General features: G+C 46.1%; 1 protein-coding gene across 7 annotated transcripts in view; it reads left to right on the forward strand.

Annotated features, from left to right (window-relative positions):
- FNIP2 (folliculin interacting protein 2) overlaps positions 1–16637 on the forward strand; it is a 135665-nt gene that overhangs the window by 90104 nt on the left and 28924 nt on the right. For all 7 annotated transcript variants that reach the window (XR_002346652.1, XM_021101299.1, XM_021101300.1 and 4 more), the window contains 5 exons: positions 857–986; positions 8245–8446; positions 9213–9301; positions 14139–14285; positions 14384–14553. Coding sequence is in view for 6 of the 7 variants with exons in the window: in XM_021101299.1 (XP_020956958.1) it covers positions 857–986; positions 8245–8446; positions 9213–9301; positions 14139–14285; positions 14384–14553 (738 nt within the window). In the remaining variant the exon portion in view is untranslated. The remainder of the gene's footprint in view (positions 1–856; positions 987–8244; positions 8447–9212; positions 9302–14138; positions 14286–14383; positions 14554–16637) is intronic.

Consider the following 16637-nt stretch of genomic DNA (forward strand, 5'->3'; position numbering starts at 1 on the left):
GGCACTGGGAAGTCGTCAAAGGAGAAAAGCCTGCCCCCTCCCTCCGTTCCTCCAAACTAGACCCCTGCCAGGCAGCTGGAGTGTGAAGGAAGCCCTTCACCTGCCCTGACAGGGACCTGTCTGGGCTGTGTGTCACTCACACTGACATTATGTGGCAGGAGGAAGCAGAGAGAGGGCAGAGGCCAGTAAGTAACCCAGGCAGAAAAGATATCGAGGACTAGAAGTTGCTTTTCCACAGCCAAGGGAGTGGTGGGGGCTGGGGGACGGCATAAATGCCGTGTATTTGGGGAAGGGGGTGGGAGAGAGGGTACTGTCTAGAGGAACTGCTTTTCTGCCTAGATTTCACCTCAAAATACAGAGTGATGAAGTGGTCAAGAGTGGAATCATGAGTAAACTCTGTGCACGGCATCAGTGACGAGGCAGCAACTCAGTAGTCATGTGGACCATTTTCTCAGAAATCTGCAATCTACACACTGATGAGTGATAAATAATTGCTTGCGTTTGTAATGTGAGGCTTGATCACTGATGTCACTTGCCATGTCTGTAATCCCTATTCCCTTTGATTTGCCCCCCCCCCATTTTGGCCACGCCTGAGGCATGCGCAAGTGTCCAAGCCAAAGATCAAACCACAGAGCCACAGCAGTGTCAATGCCAGATCCTTAACCCACTGAGCCACCAGGAAACTCCCGATGTGTTCCCTCTTTTAAAGGATGTTTTCGTTGTGGCTCAGAGATCTTGGAGAAACTAGCCCCACCTGCAGGGGTAACTGTTAGAACCAGAACGGTTAGATTACTTGGCTTGTGATTTTTAGGATTCATCAGATGCAACTCTCAACTTTCTAATTTTCTCCCTGCAGCCTCCCTAAGCAGCCTTCTGATCCCACCTTTCCCATCTCCAAGTTCCTCCACGTCCTCGTCTAGCAGTTATCAGCGCCGCTGGCTTCGGAGCCAGACAACAAGCTTGGAGAATGGCATCTTTCCCCGGAGGTGAGCGGGGGGCAGTTTGGTGAGGAGGGTGGGGGTGTGGGCAGCATGGCGATGCTGGCAGGGGCTGCGCTCAGCTGCTGGTGCTGGGAGAGGGCTGAGACTTGCAGCTCAGCTTCAGCTTAGCACAGAAGTCTACAAGTTAGAGGTTCTTTGGAAGACACTGGGAATATCTGGGGAGGTGTGGTGTTAAAGGGAGTGTGCTCCCTTTTCACTGGTTCCCTTCCTGATGGAGCTTTTGTAAGTTACAAGGCTGGGGTAGACCTTTTCCGTGGCTTACTGTGATGCCAGTGTGGCCTTTGGAAATGTATGAATGCAAGGATTGTAACATACTCTCTCTTTTTTTTTTTTTTTCTAAAACTTAAATTCTTAAACTAAATAGTCCTGAATCTGATTAAGACTTGAGATGGCATTAAAATATGGGAATGGGAGGGATCGGGAGCTTGGGCTTATCAGACACAACTTTGAATAGATTTACAAGGAGATCCTGCTGAATAGCATTGAGAACTATGTCTAGATACTCATGTTGCAACAGAAGAAAGGGTGGGGGAAAAACTGTAATTGTAATGTATACATGTAAGGATAACCTGACCCCCTTGCTGTACAGTGGGAAAAAAAAAAAAATTTAAAAAAAATTTCCTTTGTTTAAAAAAAATAAAATAAAATAAAATATTTCCTGCCTTCATTTTCAGATGGTTTTTATTTTTTAAATTTATTTTATTTTATTTGGCCCAGCTCATGGCCATGCGGAGGTTTCCAGGCCAGGGATCAAACCCATGCCAGCAGTCACTTGAGCCACTGCAGTAACAACACTGGGTCCTTAACTTTCTGACCCACCAGGGAACTTCTTAGTTGGTTTTTTGATATAAATTTAGTTCTGTTGCAAAATGTGCATTTTTGGCTTATTATGATGTAATATCAGTAACTTCCAACTTTTTCTTCCTACAACCCAAAAACTTAAAAAGGAATTATGATAGGTTGTATCTATAAAAATCCACTTGGGGGAGTTCCTATCATGGCTCAGTGGTTAAGGAACCATGAGGTTGCAGGTCCCTGGCCTCTCTCAATGGGTTAAGTATCTGGCGCTGCTGTGAGCTGTGGTGTAGGTCGCAGATGCGGCTTGGATCCTGTGTTGCTGTGGCTGTGGCATAGGCCAGTGGCTACAGCTCTGATTAGACCCCTAGCCTGGGAACCTCCATATGCCACGGGTGCAGCCCTAGAAAAGACAAAAACAAACAAACAAACAAACAAAAGCCACTTGGTGAGCTCCCATCGTGACTCAGTGGCAAAAAAAAAAAAAAAAAAAAAAAATCCACGTGGAAGAAAGTTGACAGGGGATTGAGTGGTGATTGTCATGTGCGGGGATCTGTGAGGAGTAAAGACGGCTAGATTTAAGAAGCTCACATACATAGCAGTATCAAGATGTTAAGTGACACACACTCAGCAAGGCATAGAGTGGGGCCCAGGGGAGGGAGGCACCCCTGTTGAAGGTCTTGGGGGTTGGGGAACCTTCCAGGGAGAGGTGGGACTAACAGAACGGGCCAGGGTGAGTAGAACACCTCAGCCTGCTGGACCCCTGCTTCCAAGGCTCCCAGCACCCCAGGGAGCGCATCTCAATGAAGACCTGCTCCTCTCAGTTATAGGTGAAACTATTGAGAGTCAAGATAGCACCTACAGAACAGGACACCGAGCCTGGGCCCTTCGAGAGCAGTCCCCAGGATGGGGTGGGACAAGCACAGGCCGGGGGCTGCCCTAGACTCCATCCTGTCCCGCACCCTGGATGGACCCCTTCCCTGAGCTGTGAAGACCCCTGGTTTCCAGGGGTGGCAGCCCCTTTCTCCTTCTGGTGGGTGTGTAGGTGGGGATCAGACGGGAGCACAGTCGGTACCAAAAATATGACTGCTTCTGGCTTGAGAGAAAATCACTGCAGTCAAAGACTTAACTCCTAAGAGAGATCGGGGTGACCAGGGAGGGTCTTCTCAGTCCATCAGGGTAGGTTGCACGCTGACATCTGTGCCTGGGGCTCCTGCTGGGTGATGGGTGAGGAGTTGGGGGTGCGGGGGTTTACAGCTGGTGCAGAACTACTGCCTGGGGTGAGAAAAGCTGCCGACATTGCCCCCTTAGTGGGGCTGTAGAAACCCTGAGGAAGCAGGTATAATGTCTCAGGGAGCTGTTGACTTGAATTGTAAAATGATGAGATGTTCTCTGACCTATAAAAATGTGATGTCACTTGTTCTGGGATCAGGCACAGACTCGGCAAATGTTCAGAGTGGATATAACCAGTTAGACTGAGCAGTCCAGTGATCAGTCACTGGTCCCTGAGATCCACTTAGTTACCATTCTTGCCTAAATAATCACAGATCTCGAAGTACTTATAATGCAGGTAAATGCTTACTCTTAAGTGTCAACAAAACTCCATTCGATATTTTTAAAAAAGAAGAATTCTGGGTGTAGTATGGTCTTCTGTTGATTTGTAGACCTACCAGCTGGTGTGGTTGCTCCCAGCCTCTTGCCTTGGTATTCCAGCTGAGTGATGCCTCTGAGGGTGGAGAACCCCAGCAGACGGATCAGACATGGGAACAGAGCTCCTGGCCATTCCCAGTATCCAAGAAATGAGCCTAGACTAGTAGATAGGAACCTGGGTTCTGACTGCCTTGGTCACTGATAAGCTTTCTGTTCTGAAGCAGGTTGATTAATCACTGTGCCTCAGTTTCCACATTTGCAAAATGGCCTGTTTTCTTCCCCAGTGCCTGGAGGGTAAAGATATGACAAGGTATTTAGGTGCCTACTTAATTTTTTTGCAACATTCTAAAGACATCCTTTCATTGTAGATTGATTTTGGAAGTATATTTACAAATACCACATGACCTGACTTGTTCCAGTTTCCTGGTCAATCCAAGACCATAGAGTGGATGAGGCTCAGTTGCTTCAGAATTTAGCAGAGATGTCTATAGTGTAGTAAGAGCTGTTCACGCTATTCAACTGAGGATGTTTTTCAGAAAATCAATAGGGGGCACCATCTGCCCTGTGAGTGGAGTTGGTCACTGTGTGGGGAGAGGATGCTGAGGGCCCAGCAGTCGCTGTGACTTGATTATTAAGGACCACACCGGCCAAAGACCAGTGTACCGATATTGTCATTTTACATTGGAAGGGGAAGATAAATAGGAAATAACAGACAACGAAGGGTAGCAAGAAAGCATTGTGTAACATAAGCTCAGAATTTCCTTTACAGAAAAAACAAAGTTGTAGGACAGGTACTTTGGGAAAGGTGAGGGGCATTGTAGAAATTCAGTAAAATTGAAAGAGCTCCTGGAGATTTTCTTTTTTATGAGCAACTGGTTAGGACACAGGAATTTCTTTTTTTTTTTTTTTAATAATATATATATATATATTTTTTTTTCCCACTGTACAGCGAGGGGGTCAGGTTATCCTTACATATATACATTACAATTACAGTTTTTCCCCCACCCTTTCTTCTGTTGCAACATGAGTATCTAGACATAGTTCTCAATGCTATTCAGCAGGATCTCCTTGTAAATCTATTCCAAGTTGTGTCTGATAAGCCCAAGCTCCTGATCCCTCCCACTCCCTCCCCCTCCCATCAGGCAGCCACAAATCTCTTCTCCAAGTCCATGATTTTCTTTTCTGAGGAGATGTTCATTTGTGCTGGATATTAGATTCCAGTTATAAGTGATATCATATGGTATTTGTCTTTGTCTTTCTGGCTCATTTCACTCAGGATGAGATTCTCTAGTTCCATCCATGTTGCTGCAAATGGCATTATGTCATCCTTTTTTATGGCCGAGTAGTATTCCATTGTGTATAGATACCACATCTTCCGAATCCAATCATCTGTCGATGGACATTTGGATTGTTTCCATGTCCTGGCTATTGTGAATAGTGCTGCAATGAACATGCGGGTGCATGTGTCTCTTTTAAGTAGAGCTTTGTCCGGATAGATGCCCAAGAGTGGGATTGCAGGGTCATATGGAAGTTCTATGTATAGATTTCTAAGGTATCTCCAAACTGTTCTCCATAGTGGCTGTACCAGTTTACATTCCCACCAGCAGTGCAGGAGGTTTCCCTTTTCTCCACAGCCCCTCCAGCACTTGTTATTTGTGGATTTATTAATGATGGCCATTCTGACTGGTGTGAGGTGGTATCTCATGGTAGTTTTGATTTGCATTTCTCTTATAATCAGCGATGTTGAGCATTTTTTCATGTGTTTGTTGGCCATCTGTATATCTTCTTTGGAGAAATGTCTATTCAGGTCTTTTGCCCATTTTTCCATTGATTGATTGGCTTTTTTGCTGTTGAGTTGTATAAGTTGCTTATATATTCTAGAGATTAAGCACTTGTCGGTTGCATCATTTGAAACTGTTTTCTCCCATTCTGTAAGTTGTCTTTTTGTTTTCTTTTGGGTTTCCTTTGCTGTGCAAAAGCTTTTCAGTTTGATGAGGTCCCATGGGTTTATTTTTGCTCTAATTTCTATTGCTTTGGGAGACTGACCTGAGAAAATATTCATAATGTTGATGTCAGAGAGTGTTTTGCCTATGTTTTCTTCTAGGAGTTTGATGGTGTCCTGTCTTATATTTAAGTCTTTCAGCCATTTGGAGTTTATTTTTGTGCATGGTGTGAGGGTGTGTTCTAGTTTCATTGCTTTGCATGCGGCTGTCCAGGTTTCCCAGCAATGCTTGCTGAATAGACTTTCCTTTTCCCATTTGATGTTCTTGCCTCCCTTGTCAAAGATTAATTGACCATAGGTGTCAGGGTTTATTTCCGGATTCTCGATTCTGTTCCATTGGTCTGTCTGTCTGTTTTGGTACCAGTACCACACTGTTTTGATGACTGTGGCTTTGTAGTATTTCTTGAAGTCTGGGAGAGTTATGCCTCCTGCTTGGTTTTTGTTTCTCAGGATTGCTTTGGCGATTCTGGGTCTTTTGTTGTTCCATATAAATGTTTGGATTGTTTGTTCTAGTTCTGTGAAAAATGTCATGGGTAATTTGATAGGGATTGCATTGAATCTGTAGATTGCTTTGGGTAGTATGGCCATTTTTACAATATTGATTTTCCCAATCCAGGAACATGGAATATCTTTCCATTTCTTTACATCTTCTTTGATTTCTTTGATTAAAGTTTTATAGTTCTCAGCGTATAGGTCCTTTACCTCCTTGGTCAGGTGTATTCCGAGGTATTTGATTTTGTGAGAGGACACAGGAATTTCTTAGAGAAAACAATTGCTGGTTTGTTTATTTTCTTTTTAGGGCCACACCCATGTCATATGGAAGTTCCCAGGCCACAGGTTGAATTGGAGCTGTAGCTGCAGACCTGCACCACAGCCACAGCAACATGGAATCCAAGCCCTGTCTGCAACCTACACCACAGCTCACAACAACGTCAGACCCTTAACTCACTGAGGAAGGCCAGGGATCGAACCCACGTCCTCATGGATACTAGTCGGGTATGTTCCCGCTGAGCCATGACAGGAACTCCTGTTGCTGGTTTATTTTAATGAGGAGCCTTTACAAGAGCCTCTCGGATTTGTGTCCTTCCTGTGATGTGTCTATCAGCAAGGTCTTTTATTGGTTTCTCAGCCACACCTACGTCTCCATCTGCTTGATGTTGAGAGCAACAGTGACCTCTCCCACTGAGGTTGGAACAAGATGTCTGTCTCCTTTCCTTTAAAAACAAGATAGCTTGTTTTTGGCCAGGATAACTCTCCCAGCCATAAAAATCCTGCCTTAACGTATATTTTAAAAACATGGGTGTGTTTGAAATCACAGGACGGTTATAGACTGGGAACTGTGCACTGAATGAGAAATTTAAGACCAAGAAGGAGGCTGGAGTTCTGCCAGCAGAAGTTCGTAGCACAGGACGTGGAGGAGGCTGTGCCCTCCCCCACTTGGCAGACAGAGGAGCTAAATGGTGGAGTCGACAGGAAGGAACATTGCATACCTAAAACGGGCTGGGCGAGGTGCTTCCCTTTACAGTGTTATGGTCTTTGCTTTAGTGTCTTTGTAGAAAAAGAACAAAATATTTTTAAAAAGAATTCACTCTTCTGTTAGTGCCTAAGGGGTCATTTTGCTGGTTTTTCAGAGTAGTTAAAGAAGAGACATGACTTGGGTCATATTTGCGAGGCTGACCCCTTAAGACAGATTGAATGCCTGTTCTGCATTTATTGGCTTCTTGATTCTCTTACCCTAGAAGCAGAGTCTCTGAAAAGAATCCGAAGTTGTTTTGTTTTGTTTTAGGGCTGCACATGCAGCATTTGGAAGTTCCAGGCTAGGGGTGGAATTGGAGCTGCAGCTTTAGCCTATACCACAGCCACAGCAACGCCAGATCTGAGGAGCATTGATGACTTACACTGCAGCTTGCGGCAATGCCGGGTTCTCAACCCACTGAGAGAGGCCAGGGATCGAACCTGTATCTTCACAGACACAATGTTGGGTTCTTAAACGACTGAGCAACAACAGGAACTCCAGAATCTGAAGTTGAGGCTCTGACTATACCAGGAGAGAGATGGTCTTTCTGCTTCGGGGAGAAGGGGGGTGGGGGAGGAGAGGGGTTCCCTTCAGTTATGTGGCTTAATCTGAGCATTTATATATGTTTTTTCTTTTTAGGGCCATACGTGTGGCATATGGAAGTTCCCAGGCTAGGGGTGGAATCCCAGCTACAGCTGCCAGCCTACACCACAGCTCATGGCAGTGCCGGATCCTTAACCCACTGAGTGAGGCCAGGGATTGAACCCAAGTCCTCATAGATACTAGTCAGATTCATTACCACTGAGCCACAACAGGAACTCCTAATCTGAGTATTTATGGAAGTAACTTCAGCTAGTGGTATTAATGACCTTGGGAAAGTAAGCCTCAGCTGCTAGGAATGTCCAAAAGTGACACCAGGTCACACAGATTCCCATGGAGGGTCATTTCTCCCAGCTGTTCTTATCCATCGGTATCTGTCAACCAAAACACAGGGCCTGTACTTTGAGCAAACAGATGTTTCACACCCCTTCCCAAATACCGCCGACCTGCTATAAAGTAGTCCACGGAGAAAGGTCTGAGTCTCAAAGCACTTTCAGTTTCTGCTTAAGTCTCTCTTCATGTGAGGATAACACCATGTGGCAGAGAATTCCAGAAAAGTAGATATGCATTGGTCAGGACTCATGTCCTGATCAGCCGTCTGAGTGCTGCCCCAGCCATAAGGTTCACCTAGAGCGTGGTTCACGGCCGTGGACGGCTTCTCAACCGCCTTCTTCTTCCAGGTCAACTGATGAGACATTCAGCTTGGCTGAGGAAACCTGCAGTTCCAACCCTGCCATAGTTCGGAGGAAGAAGATTGCCATCAGCATCATCTTCTGCCTGTGCGAAAAGGAAGAAGCGCAGAGGAATTTCCAGGACTTCTTTTTTTCTCATTTCCCCCTATTTGAATCTCACTTGAACAGGCTGAAGAGTGCAATTGAAAAGGTACTAAGAACACAGTCCCCGAGCTCCCGCTATGGTGCAAACAGGTTAAGGATCCAGGATTGCCTCTGCAGTGGCTCAGGTTGCTGCTGAGGTGCAGGTTTGATCCCATGGCCCAGCGCAGTGGATTAAGAATCCAGCATTGCTGCAGCTGTGGTGTAGGCTGGCAGCTAAAGCTCGGATTCCATCCCCAGCCTGGGAACTTCCATATGCCATGGGTGTGACCATTAAAAAAAAAAGAGATGTAGAGAGTTCCCATCATGGCTCAGCAGTAGCAAACCAGATTAGGATCCATGAGGACATGGGTTTGATTCCTGGCCTCACTCAGTGGGTTAAGGACCCCTCATTGCTGTGAACTATGGTGTAACTCGCAGACATGGCTTGATCTGGCATTATTCTGGCTGTGGTGTAGGCCAGCAGCTACAGCTCCAATTTGACCACCAGTCTGGAAACTTCCATATGCCATGGGCTCAGCCCTAAAAAACAAAAAAGTAAAAAAAAAAAAAAGAGGCAGTCCCTTGTCACATGGGGCCTTAAAGGTGATGAGGCCTCTCTGCCCCAGGCCCCTTCCCCAGGGAACAGAAATCTGCAGCAGAGCTAGATCGCTCCCTAGCACATGACATTGGATGTCAGGTGCTTCCCGGTGACTTCAGTCATTGCTACCTTGAATGTGGGTTATAACCTTGTCTCTGGTTACTAAAGCCCAGGGGATGCTTACAAAGGAATTTCCTCTCCAAGCATCATGTGGCTTGTTTTCTCTTCCATAAAGGCCATGATCTCCTGCAGGAAGATAGCTGAGTCAGGTCTCCGTGTCCAGTTTTATGTCAGCCGTCTGATGGAAGCTCTGGGAGAATTCAGGTAAACTGTCAACGTTTGGCAAACCCAACGGGGGAAGTAGATGAGTGGTGGCAAGATCCATGGATCCCAGGAGAATTAGGATTGGTGGGGGATTGGCAGCTGTTAGTAATTTTTTTTTTTTTAGGGCTGAACATGTGGCATATGGAAGTTCCCAGGCTATGGGTAGAATCAGAGCTGCAGCTGCCAGCCTGCACCACAGCCACAGCCATAGCAATGCCAGATCTGAGCCATGTCTGTGACCTACACTGCAGCTCATGGCAAGGCCAGATCCTTAACCCACTGGTGTGAGGTCAGGGATTGAACCCTCCTCCTCATGAAAACTAGTCAGGTTCATTACCACTGAGCTACAATGGGAATTCCCTCTTAGTCATTTTAGCAACTCCTTCCTTCCATACGGAAGCTAAGATCCAATGGAGCAAGAATCTTAAGTCCCCAGCAGCAAGTAATATTCATCACCGCCTAACAGACACTTCCTGCTGTGATTGCTTCTAATAGCGCAAACAAGGAAAACTAATATTCATGTCTTACGTCGTCCCCACTGGGGCCCTAGCATGAGCACTGTTAGCCCATTTCACAGGTGTGCAAACTTGGGGTCATGGAGGCTTGTCCAGGGTACAGGTGGGAAGTGGGTATGTGTCAGAGCAGTTACACTGCTGTCTCCCTGGACAGCCTCCCATCAGTATGCTCTGGACATTAAACTGTGTGGTCACCCTAGTGTGTCTTTTATGTCAGTTTCTAATCAATGGCTTTTGTCCTCTGGAGACCAAATTTCTGGAGGTCTTTGCTCTCATGTCTGGGCAGAAAGATACCTGCTCCGGGATTCACTGTCACCAGCCCAAGCTGGATTGTCGCACTGCTTCTTGGGGCCAGTTTCTTCGTGGGGAGTGGATTCCCATTCAAGGCAGTCAAGAGCTGAGTCCATCTGGTTCTCGGGAGTTGAGGAATAAAAAGTTTTACAGTTCTTAGAATGTTAGAACATTTGAGGGATGCTTTAGGTAAATGGCAGTAAACCCCAATGCTACTCAGAGCAAAATCCCCAGGATTTTTTTGAATCTTGGGTTATATTTAAAGTACTCAAGTAACACATTTGTCATTATCTGGAGGTTGTCCAGACCCAAGTCATATATCTGAGAAATAGTGGGAAACCAGGGCTTTTGATGGCAGCGTGATGACTAGTAAACCTACCTTTTGGTGGGCAGCACTGGGTCTGCTATTGCTCTGCTGTGGTCAGACTTGAAGCTGGCTAGTGCGTGGGGGTCTGGACACTCATCTAAGGGAAGGTCCAGACCCCAAAGGGACAGAACCAGAGGTCTCACTGTGTATGGACAGGTCTGGTCCTTCCTTCAGCAGCCTGCCCCTGCAGAAATGGCGATGGGGTAGTGCTAGCACCTGGCGACCTAGCTCCCAATGAGTGAACCCCGGGTCCACCAGGCTGCAAGCCATCGATGCTCCTGCCTCAGTAGAGTCTCTGCTTGCTGCATAGTTGAGGTCCTGTTGCGACCCAGTTTATGAATGCACACAGCCAGAAAACTGTGTCAGAATGTGGCCTGTGTGGAGTTCCTGTTGGCTGGCGGCAGAGTGGAAATGAATCCAACCAGTATCCATGAGGATGTGGGTTCAGTTCCTGGCCTTGCTCGGTGGATTAAGGATCCTGCATTACTGTGGCTGTGGCAGCTGTAGCTCTTATTTGGCCCCTAGCCTGGAACTTCCATATGCCGCAACTGCATTAAAAAAAAATTATGGCCTGTATGTCTTCACTCAGGAAGACTGCATGTGTTTTGGATTCAGAGGTGTCGGTGGTGATCCTGGCTAAGTTGGCGTGCCCTTTCGAAGGGCCCCATAAGCTGGAGCAGAGACCCTGGCACCCTGCGTTCTCACACGGACCTTGTCCTTCAGTGTGTGTCTCCTACAAGGAACATAACTCCTCCTGGCCTCATTTCCTAGTCTGGAACCTGAATTGTCAGTTTCCCTGGTAGCTTCCAGTTCTAAGAAGTGGATTCTCTGACTCCATGTAACAATCTAGTATATAACAGACTGAAGAAGAGCCATTTATGTGGATTTTTTTTTCATTTAAGGTGAATAAGGTGCTTTAGTTCAAAGAAGGAAAGCATTAACCAGAAATTGAGGGAGTTGACTTGCCTCTGGTCACATTTTCGGTACAGCATAAGGTTTTTTTCTTTCTTTTCTTTTTTTTTTTAAATTAGAATTGCTATATGGTATTATATAAGTTACAGATGTACATATAATGATGCACAATTTTTAAATGTTATACTCCATTTATAGTTACTGTGAAATATTGAGTATGTTCCCTGTGCTGTACAATATATCTTTGTAGCTTATTTTATTTTTCATTTTTTTATTTTTGACTTTTTAGGGCCACAGTCTCGGCATTTGGAGGTTCCCAGGCTAGGGGTAAAATCGGAGCTGTAGCCACTGGCCTACACCACAGCCACAGCAATGCCAGATCTAACCAGCGACTGACCTGCACCACGGCTCATGGCAACACCAGATCTTTAACCCACTGAGTGAGGCCAAGGATCAGGTCCGCATCCTCATGGATACTAGTCAGATTTGTTTCCACTGAGCCACAGTAGGGACTCCCTGTAACTTATTTTATACGTAATAGTTTGTACATCTTAATTCTTGCCCCCTATCTTTCCCCTCCCCCACCTCCCCGCTGGCAGCCACTGGTTTGTTCTCCATATCTGTAAGTTTGTTTCCTTTTTGTTATATTCACCAGTTTGTTGTATTTTTTTAGATTCTACATATATGTGATATACAGTATTTACCTTCCCTGTCTGACTTATTTCACTCAGCATAATGCCCTCCAAGTCCATCCATGTTCCTACAAATGGCAAAAATACTTTATTTCTTATTTTACTGTATGGCTACACCCACGGCATGTAGAAGTTTCCAGGCCAGGGACTGAATCTGAGCCACAGCTGCAACCTACATTGCAGCTGCAGGGGCGCCAGTTCCTTTAACATACTGTACCAGGCTGGGAATCAAACCCACGCCTCTGCAGCGACCCAAGCCACATTCTTAACCTGTTGTCACAGTGAGAACTCCAAATTCATTTTTTTTTATAGCTGAGTAGTATTCTATTGTGTATTTATAGCATGTGCTTATCCATTCATCTGTTGTTGAACACTTAGATTGCTTCCATACCTCGGCTATTGTAAATAGTCCTACTATGAACATTGGAGGTTCATGTATTTTTTTTGAATTAGTGTTTTGGGGGTGTTTTTGATGTATGCCCAGGAATGGAATTGCTGAGTGATTTGGTCTATTCTTAGTTTTTTGAGGAACCTCCACTGTTTTCAATAGTGGCTGAACAGTGTACAAGGTTCTCTTCACATCCTCATAGCCAACACTTGTCATTTGTTGTCTTTTGATAATAGCCATTCTGACAAATGTGAGGTGATAGCTCACTGTGGTTTTGATCTGCATCCCCCTGATGATTAACATTGTTGAGCATCTTTTCATGTTAGCCATCTGTTGGGTGTCTTTTTTGAAAAAAAAATCCAGTTCTTTTGCCCTTTTTAAAATCAAGTTGTTTATTTTTTGATATTGAGTTATATGAGCTTTATATATGTTGGATATTAACCCCTTATCAGTTATATCATTTGCAAATATTTTTTCCCATTCAGTAGGCTATCTTTTCATTTTGTCAATGGTTTCCTTTGCTACACAAAAATGTTTAAGTTTAATTAGGTCTCACTTATTAATTTTTGCTTTTATTTCCTTTGCTTTAGGAGATGGATCCAAAAAATTATTATTGCAACTTATGTCAAAGAGTGGTATTTTGCCCATGTTTTCTTCTAGGAGTTTTACATTTAGGTCTTTAATCTGTTTTGATTTATTTTTGTATATGGTGTTAGAGAGTGTTCTAATTTCATTCTTTTACATGTAACTGTCCAGTTTTTCCAGCACCACTTATTTAAACAGACTGTCTTTTCCCCACTGTGTGTTCTTGCCTCCTTTGTCATGGAGTAATTGACCATGAGTGCCTAGGTTTATTTCTGGGCTTTCTATTCTGTTCCATTGATCTATGGGTCTGGTTTTGTGCCAGTACCACACTGTTTTGATTACTATAGCTTTGTAATATGGCCTGAAGTCAGGGAGTGTGATTCCTCCAGCTCTCTTCTTCTTCCTCAACATTGTTTTGGCTATTCATGATCTTTTGTATTTCTTCCTTTATTCCTTTACTATAAAAATTGGCATAAATTCTGACACAAGGAATCATGAAAATAAAATATTTTAAATAATGGATATTTTGTATTGATGGTTAGTATACCTTCTCTGTAAACGGTTTTTGTCACAGCTATTCAACTTTGCCATTGTGCAAATGCAGTGCTGTAAAATAGGGAAATGATTGAGCATGGCCGTGTTACCATAAAACTTTATTTACCAAGAAAAGTGCCATCAGTGAAGTTCCTGTTGTGGCTCAGTGGGTTAAGAACCCGACAGGTGTTCATGAGGGTGTGGGTTTGAGCCATGGCCCCTCTCAGTGGGTTAAGGATCTGGCATTGCTGTGAGCTGCGGTATAGGTCACAGGTATGGCTTGGATCAGGTATTGCTGTGGCTGGCCACCACAGCTCCAATTTGACCCCTAGACTGGGAACTTCCATATGTGGGAGGTGCAGCCCTAAAAAAAAAAAAAGTGCAGTCAGGTTAGTTTTGGCTCATGCTTCATAGTTACTGACTCCCTGTTTTAAATGCTGCTTTGAATGTCTTAGGGGTAGGTCCAGCTATTGCTCTTTTCTTTATTCCTTTATATGAAGCTTGCCCACAGTAATCCTGTGGCAGCTCCGTGCACCCCTTCTCTTTTCTGTAGAGGGACCGTCTGGAGCCTGTACTCCGTTCCGAGGATAGCGGAGCCTGTGTGGCTCACCATGATGTCCAGCACCTTGGAGAAAACCCAGCTCTGCCAGCGCTTCCTCAAGGAATTCACCCTCCTGATAGAGCAGATCAACAAGAACCAGTAAGCACCCACTCTCTGGATCCCCAGCTGTTGGATCCGATGCTGATGGATGTCCTGTCACTGACTCACCTGGTGCTCTTCTCTCCCGTTTCTCCGAGGTTTTTTGCTGCCTTGCTGACTGCAGTGCTGACCTATCACCTGGCCTGGGTCCCGACCGTCATGCCTGTTGATCACCCTCCCATCAAGGCCTTCTCAGAGAAACGCACCTCTCAGCTGGTGAACACACTGGCCAAGACGCACCCGTACAATCCTCTGTGGGCACAGCTGGGTCAGTACCTGAGATGACCATTCAGAGACTGAGGGATGAAATAGGAAAACGCTAGAGTGGCTCAGTGGTAGCAAATCCGACTGGTATCCATGAGGACATGGGTTCGATCCCTGGCCTTGCTCAGTGGGTTTCGGATCCGGTGTTGCCGTGAGCCGTGGTGTAGGTCACAGACTCGGCTTGGATCCCACATTGCTGTGACCATGGTATAGGTCAGCAGCTACAGCTCTGATTTGACCCCTAGCCTGGGAACTTCCATATACCACACACGTGGCCCTAAAAAAAGGAACACGCTAGAGCTTTTAGTTATTAGGAGGAACCTGGGCCGCAAGTGCATTCGAAGTGTCGATGATCAATGTGTCATGCAATTCACATTAATTCTCGCACCTAGCTTCGTTCTTCATTGATGCATGAGCCGAGTGATCACCGTCAAGAGTCCTACATGTTTGGTTTGGATGGCGGCACAGCACACTGCCTCCCCCCACGACCCACCCCCACACCTGGCTATTCAAGGTTGTCATCGGGCTGGCAGGGGGCGGGAGACTGGTCCACAGATGCTACCTGTAAAGCCAGCCAGCCAGGACCTTGTTCTCTTCAAGCCCTGGGGTCTGCTGTGTCTTCCCACAGCCACCCACCCACAGTGCCAACCCCCGAGTGGTAGTTCTTTGTTGGGGGCTGGGGTGGGGGGGGCTTGTCCTGTGCCTGATAGGAGGTTCAGCAGCATCCCTGGCCTCTGTTCATAAGCTGCCAGTGAAAACGCCCTTCCAAAGTTGTAGTGATGGAAAATGTTTCCAGCCATTTTTTGAGTGTCCTGGGGGCAGAGTGCGGATGGGGGCACAGCCCCTGACTGAAAACCGCTGACCTCGAAGGATGGATTGGCTAGGAGGAAAGTGAGAGAAAACAGAAAGCCACACACACACTGTGATTTCATCCCCTCTTAGATCTGAGCTGAAGTCGAAGACTGTTGACACTGCCTGCATTAGCTGGTTGGCTGTGCTGGCCTCCTCTAAGTTTTGTGCTTGGGCCTGGCACAGGGACCTGGCATGGCTGGTGGCAGAGGGTAGACTTGTGGGGCCAGGGCTTCTCTGTAGCAGAGGCCTCCCCCTCGACAGGCATCTGCAATGACCGGTCAGGCCTTCACAGTCACTCCATTCCAGACCCTGTTCCCCCGCTGGACTCAGGCTGGGGAGCTGGGGGACATGCAGCTCAGCCTTGGGAAGCCTGCTGGTGATGGAGGTGGCAGACTGTACTGGGAATGCCCTAATTACTCCTTTGGTGGGTGTGTGGAAGGATTCAAGGGACAGTACAGTGTAGAGGGTGAGGCAGGGCTGAGGCCAGGCTGCTGGACTCAGAGAGCCAGTCTTCGTGGGCCAGCGACCTGATCGCTCTTTGTCTCTGCTTCTTCACCTGTGAGGCGGGTGGGGATGTTCCTGGCGCTGTGGGAATGAAACTGTTTGTGCATGAAGCCGCTTTGTTATCAGTGCTGCTGACGAGATGTTAGTATCAGAGAGTCACCAAGAGATTGGGCGGGGAGAGCTTTCAAGGAAGACAGAGTTGAGGAAATGTTTAAATGGCATTTTCCAGAAAAAGAATTGCAGGCAAGGGAAAAGCACTGTCATCTTAGGAAACGGCATGTTATAATAGGAAATGAAAAAAAAAAATGAAACAAAAACCGTTGAGTTCCCACTATGGCACAGTAGGATTGGAAGCATCTCTGCAGTGCCAGGATGCAGGTTCAATACCTGGCCCCGCACAATGGGGCTTAAAGGATCTGATGTTGCCCCAGCTGTGGCGTGGTTCACATCTGTGGCTCAGATTCAGTCCCTGGCCCTGGAATTCCACATGCCACAGGGTGGCCAAAAAAGGAGAAAAAAATACTAATGAAACTGTCCCTGTGAGCCAAGTGCTATTCGGGGTGCTTTTTGCACATATTCATTCATTAGGTTCTATTCTAAACCTCTTGTAGGCTCCTTACTGTAACACAGGCAATGAGGATGTCTTCCCCTGCGTCCTGGGTCGTGAGTCGTGTGCAAAGGCGAGCACAGGGCCCTTGGGCAGGGACCATGGGTTAGATGAATTAGCTAGAG

This window comes from Sus scrofa, chromosome 8, assembly GCF_000003025.6.
Source record: "Sus scrofa isolate TJ Tabasco breed Duroc chromosome 8, Sscrofa11.1, whole genome shotgun sequence".
In the NCBI taxonomy this organism is placed as follows: Eukaryota; Metazoa; Chordata; class Mammalia; order Artiodactyla; family Suidae; genus Sus; species Sus scrofa.